At 38.5% G+C, this 6467-nt stretch overlaps 1 protein-coding gene across 1 annotated transcript; it reads right to left on the bottom strand.

Moving 5' to 3' along the window:
- Window positions 1-728: 728 nt before the first annotated feature.
- On the bottom strand, window positions 729-6260 carry LOC113301150 (ethylene receptor-like). The gene is made up of 7 exons (XM_026549920.1): window positions 6105-6260; window positions 4254-5191; window positions 2768-3136; window positions 2343-2609; window positions 2126-2253; window positions 1710-1907; window positions 729-1555 (listed from the first exon to the last, which is right to left on the bottom strand). The coding sequence occupies exons 2-7, from the start codon at window positions 5151-5153 to the stop codon at window positions 1195-1197; spliced, it is 2223 nt and encodes a 740-aa protein (XP_026405705.1). The 5' UTR covers window positions 5154-5191; window positions 6105-6260; the 3' UTR covers window positions 729-1194.
- Between the last annotated feature and the right edge of the window lie 207 nt (window positions 6261-6467).

Genomic DNA, 6467 nt, shown 5'->3' with positions numbered 1-6467 from the left:
ACGAATCGCACGAAGGAGAGTTTTAGGGTTTTAGTAGAGTCGATGAAAACATGAGCAGAATAGGCGATGAAAACTTGAGAGGAAAAATGAAATATATTAGTTTCACTATGTTCTAGGGAGTACAGAAGTTAAGTTACCGACGATATAATCATCACCATTGGATGATTCTACTTACTGGGACGGCTAGAAACTTTTAGGGACGCACAAAAAAATTCGTCCCTACTAGTACACCAGTAGTGACACTCGGATATAGTTCGTCCCTAATAATGGACCAGTTGGGATGGTTTTTTTGGCACCGTCTCAAATACACATCGCTAAGGACGGCTAGACGGGTCGTCCCAACTTCTGCATTCTGGGGACGGTTTTTTGAGAATGGGCCGTCCATAGAAGCCTTATGTTTTGTAGTGACCCTTCTAACAAAAATAAATAAAAAAGTAGATGTGCACTCAAACTTTTACTCCACCCGTTCTAGGCAAATTCAGCTGAGAACAAGACGATGATCAACAAGTCGAGAGAGAGTCTGGAAAATTAGAAGATCAGCCTTTATGTATTCCATTGGACCCCTTCCCCCACACTAGACGCCTAATATGAGGTTGCGGGAGAAAAAAAATGTGTGCCACGAAAGCACCTAAATTAGCCAAGGTTGGAAGAGGATACTAGATGTTACCACTCCCTTGGCATTTTGAAGAACATAAGAACATGTTGTTTGTAGCCCGTAAGGTACCTAATACAGTATGAACAAACCAGAATATAAATATGAATTGCCACTGTAATTATTGTTTCATACAAGCACTGGCAATCCCCTTTTCTGCAGCTCAGCCATTGGACTATCACTTAACCTCTACTATTTATACGAATGTTGGGTGCAGTGAACTTCCCAGTTAAATTATTGACATCACTGCTGTTGTCGCATAAGGTGGGTGTGTTTAATAAGAATCATATAGGAAGGAACTAGTAACTACCAGGATCCAGCTCGCCCCTTCATCAATTCTACGCAGCCTCCAATTTGGCACGGTATAATAAAAACTGATTCCCGAACCCCAACACCAACATGACCTACGCCGTCTACACTCAGTTTGTAGTAATGTAGTAACATACTAGGACAAAAAATTACGTCATAATGCGATTTGAGTGAAGAACTCGCAACCGCCATGAAAGGTTTCTACCGTCCTACCCAGGGCATCTCCACTCCCTCTACCACTTGGCTTCAGAGAAAACCCCATGCTCTAGAAGCTCTGACAGGGCAATCCTCATTTTCTCAAGTGATATAGGTTTTAAGATCACTCCATCCATACCAACCCTCAAACAGTGCTCTTTTGTTACCCTATCTGTACTCCCTGTAAGAGCTACGAGCAGCGGTCTCTCATGGCGTGTAGAAAATCTTTCATGCAATCGGACCGCCACTTCATACCCTTCCATTCCAGACATGGATACATCCATGAAAACAACCTTGTGTTCAGGAGTAACAGATCGCAAACAGTCTTTCCCTGAACTGACAACAGTTACATCGCACCCAAGATGCACGAGTAGTCCCTTGGTAACCATCCTACTCACCCTGCAATACCAGAAAAAGAGAAAAGTGCAACCATGTCATTGTATTGTTTCTACATTCTTTTCTTACTTTTTTTCTTTTCTGAACATCATTATCATATCATGTCAAGCTAATAAAAGTAAAGGATAAATAATGAGAAGTTGCACTGAGTACTAACCCATTGTCATCGATGACAAGAACTTTGAGCCCTTGAAACGTAGCCAGGGCATGATTTCCATGCAGCTTGGGTATAAAATGTTGTTCCGACTCAGTTGATTGATTTGCAATTCCAAGTTTCACAATGAATATAGCAGTGCACCCTTTGCCAAGACCTTCACTCTCGATCCAAATATGCCCTTTCATTAGACTCACAAACCTGATTGCATCAAACACATAGAAAAGATTGTTATTGCTGCATTTTTCACGGAACGAACATAGAGTTGAATTGTTGACAAAGAAAAGCAGCATTTAACTCATCATTGCTGTTGATTCAGTGCTCAACTCAAACAGAAAAGTACTGTATGCACTTATTATCACACAAAAGACAACAATAGAAGAAAAAACATCACAAACAAAATCAGCAAAAAGAATTACCTCTTACAAATTGCAAGCCCTAACCCTGTACCATTAACATTTTTACTTGATAGAGGCTGGGTTTGTGCAAATTTGTTAAATAAATAAGGGATATCTTGAAGATTGATCCCTAGGCCAGTATCCTTTACCTACATGAGGAGAAAGAGATATCTTTAGGACTAGCAATAGCCACGGACTGGGTATCTTCGAAAAGAAATCAGCTAAGAAACAAACAAACCTGTACTCGTAGATAGAAGTGATCAGCACCATAAACAGGAAAAAAATCAGGTGCTCGAGCATCTCTTAAAGAATCAGATTTTGCAATACAAGCAGCAATTGAGATGCTGCCTTCTTTTGAGAACTTAAGAGCATTTCCGGCAACATTTAGGATTGTTTGCATGAGACGTCTTTCATCACCAACAGCATACTCAGGCAAATCCGCAGCCATATTTAAAGAAATCAACAACTTTTTAACAGAAGCAATGGGCTTAATCAAGTTAATAACCTGCAATGAAAATATAGGCATCTCATCATAAAAGAACCTCTAGTAATGGCGTGAAATAGTTAAGCATTTTCTTCCCCTTCGGCTGCTTAATATTTATAATTTTTTCCAGCAGTGAATGGGGTGTGTTTATTTCATGAATTTATGCTTGTGTACGATACCTCTTTGAACATTCCATTAAGGTTAAACGTCCCAATGTCAAGTTCAAGACTTCCGTCTTCAAGCCTTGAAAGATCCAATACATCATTGATGAGCGTAGCTAAGAGGTTACTGCTCTTCAGAACTGTTTCCACCATAAGGCGTTGCTCAGGAGTCAATTCAGTTTCTTGAATTAAAGATGAGAGTGCTATGATTGCATGCATAGGGGTTCTCATCTCATGGTTCATCACTCCCAGGAAATCATTGCGAGCTCGTATGGCTGTTTCTGCTTCTCTCCTTGCTAGATCCAGTGCAACATTTTGTTCCATAAGCTGGTCTCTCGCCCTCATTGATTCTTCAAGAATTGCAGCATGGGAAAGAGCAACAGCCACCTGTACACACAAGAATTTCTCATTTAAAGACAGTCTTTGTTAGCTATAATTACCCAAATCTTTCACATGGTATTAGAGTATTAAAACAAGTGGTTACTTCGAGTACATAAATAAGTATTCACTAACTGGTAATGTCACACCAACACCAATTTTAAAATACGCAACTTTGTTGGGAATTTTACAAACATTTTAGTAGTCTCGTTCTCCTTAAATCCCAAAGTTTGTAATCGAAGTAAAGTAGTAAACAACCTAAAGACTCTTGACAGAACCCAAAGAGTGAACATTTAAGACATTTATAAATCTAAGCATAGAAAGTCATTAAACATCAATATCACATGATTCCTAATGCCACCAAAAAATCTCAAAAGCAAGAATTGTTCTCTGAATTGAATCCAGAGAACAGAGGAGTTTCATTGTATCATAATTTCCACTCTTATCTGTCGATGTATACTCAACAGATTCACACTATTCCATACTCAAACTTAAGCTTGACCAAGTCCTGAATAACTCGAAGAAAGAAACTGATACAACACTGGAGAAGACAAAATTGTATTAAGTAATTTATCTTGCAAGGAATTCATGTAAACAAATGAATGACTGAGCCAGTGAAGCTACATTTAGAGGAGGCAATCATATCAACTACGATTGTCTTTCACCTTTCAAAAGACAAAGGAGCCAACAATCAACCTAAAAACCTTGGAAGTTGAGCAAGTTTTTAGCTTTATGATAGACGCAAATTCTATGCTTCTTTTATTTTTTTTGAAGCATCCAAAGAAAAGGTGGAGCAAAAGACTGACTCCCCGAGATTCAGCATTCAGGTTGCTGCAGGGGCAATCAAGTGGCTGTGACTAATTCAGCACTTTTTAATCATATTTCCTAAAAGTCAATTGAACATGATTTACACTAATAAGAGCCAAAACTATTTGCAATCCAGTAACACGACATGATGACCAAAGAAATATCTAGCTGATCCTAGGAACATCATCAACCAGGATTGACACTGAGAGATTAACTTTTCTCCACTACAACCAAATATCCAATCAAACCAACCTGTAAATTTCTTTGAGATTTTATGGACGTATCTTCTTCATATATATAAATGAGTAACATATCAAACCTGATCAGCAACCACTTCGACTAGCTCCAGCTCGTGTACATGCCATTGTCTCGCACTGTCTGAGGGAAGCATCAAAACCATCAATGCATACTGCGCAGATTGTTCTTGCCAATCATTTTGGAAATCAGAGAGGTTTAGGAGTGGGACCCTCACAGCAACAACCTCCCCGGGCATATATTTCCCTGCAAGAGGTCTTATTCTTGCAACTGGTGAATTTGGTGATATTTTCATTGCACGGTTGCTACTGAAGACTTGATTAATCACAGAAAGCTGGATAGGCACAGAAAGTCCAGCAGGATTCTGGTGGCGTAGAGTGTAGGAAAGTTGAAGCTCCAAACTGGAGCGTGATGGCATCCACAGTGCACACTCCTCCAACGCCAAAGTTCTCCCCAGCTCAACAAGAGTAGTCTTCAGGATTGTGTGTCTGTCAAGGGTGCTTCTGATCTCATGAGTAAGCATTCTAACATGTCTGCCTGTCTCTTCTTGGGTACGGATCAAACCCATCTCACGGTCAAGCTCTGCAGCCTTATTTTTCAAAAATAACTCCCTAGTTTTCACGCTCAACAAGTCAGGAATAATGTGCACAAGCATTAGGGCAGTAGCACAGGACACAACTGCAGTCAAAACCTTTGATGTGGTCATTACAACTGCTACAGTTCGTGAATGCATGCTGAAAGTCCATAAGTTAATTAGGTGTGTAGCTCCACAAAGAACAATGAAAGCTCCGAATTGTACAAGCACCCATCTGTATGGGAAAACTGCTGATTTTTTTACAAAGTAGATTAACTCAAGAGGGATAGAGAAATATGCAAGTGCAATGAAGAAGTCAGAGATGTACTGATACTTCATTAACAGTTCATCTGCAGGCCATTGAGGCTCAATGCAGTTGCAAGACTCCATCTGTCACAAACTCAAAAAACACCAGCACTCTTACCTACCTGTGCCAAAACAAAAAAAGTAAAGAATGAATAATCAAAAACAAAGCTACCTTGAGTCGAAAAGTTCTATACATGGGAGCACAAACCATTCACAAGGACAACTGAAACTTTTACAAGTTCAACCGAAAAACTGATAGACAGCAGGTCACATAAAGCAACTAGGATAAGTGAACTAATTGCAGTCCAAGACTAGGTAAGTATGCTTAGGCAATCATTAACCAAAAAAGCGAGGACGAAAGAGAGGATGTAATATGGTTTGACGTTCTTAACCAAAGAACTTCACACATCCTCACTGTTTAATCATATACCATAGTCCATAAGTAGTTAGTATTTTTGTCACCTAAAGCAACTAAGATAAGTAAATCCATTTCAGCTCAATTCCAGTCAGGGAACCACGTCATGCCTTGAACTTAACAAGGTAAATAATGTACTGAATGCCTTGTCAAGTGATGGTGAATAATGCACACTTAAGTTTTCGCCAATGTTCTTACTTACTAACATAATTTAATGTTCGACTTACAATCAAAATCATAAAGACCCTCCAGTTGAATTATGTACTCAGAGAATCATATCGTTATTCCACCCAAGAAATACAAAAATCAACCTCCAATTGAACAAGCTAATACAAAAATCACCTAAACTGATATCATTACATAAACTGAATATCAAAATACATGCATTACCAAGGCAAATTTCAACAAATTTGATAAAATTGGAGCAACCAAACAAATAGGAACGGAAACTCAACACAAAATCAAACCGATCAAGAGCAGATCAAACTAGCAGTTGTATTCATAAAATGTTTGTTTTCTATGATCTTCAAAACTAACTCAGTAGAACTAATTTACTAAAAATAGAAACTGAGCTCAAAAAGAACCCTAAAAAAAGAGAGAGAAAAAGGAACAACACTTACTTATTCGATTCTGATAAACGAAATTGAAGAGAGTACAGAGAATTTTTGCATAACCATTTTTGAGTCTACAGACTCTACAGAAACACGCACCCCTTGTTTAGAGAGAGATTCCTTCACTTTCTCAGCATAAAATTAAGAATGACTTAAAAATTGGGCGAAGTTTTACTAAGAACGTAGGCACAAATCATACAGTGTATCCGAAATTAGTTAAATCCAAACACAAAACTCATTTCCAATCGAAGATAATCTTAGTGAAGGGATATTTTTTGTATCTTGTGGTCGGGAAGGAAGTAGTATGGTTATAAGTTAGGTGGATATGTATTGAATAATATCTTAAAATAAGAAAGATGAATTAAATAAGTT

Source organism: Papaver somniferum, chromosome 1 (genome assembly GCF_003573695.1).
Source record: "Papaver somniferum cultivar HN1 chromosome 1, ASM357369v1, whole genome shotgun sequence".
Taxonomy (NCBI): Eukaryota; Viridiplantae; Streptophyta; class Magnoliopsida; order Ranunculales; family Papaveraceae; genus Papaver; species Papaver somniferum.
This window is presented reverse-complemented; position numbering and strand designations above follow the sequence as displayed.

Bases quoted from the DNA above. Each gene is read 5' to 3' on its own strand.
- LOC113301150 (XM_026549920.1), bottom strand. From the start codon at position 5,153: ATGGAGTCTTGCAACTGCATTGAGCCTCAATGGCCTGCAGATGAACTG. The intron at 3,137-4,253 runs GTTTGATATGTT...TTGTGTGTACAG, and splicing joins TCGAAGTGGTTGCTGATCAG to GTGGCTGTTGCTCTTTCCCA. The intron at 2,610-2,767 runs GTATCGTACACA...TTTTCATTGCAG, and splicing joins TTAATGGAATGTTCAAAGAG to GTTATTAACTTGATTAAGCC.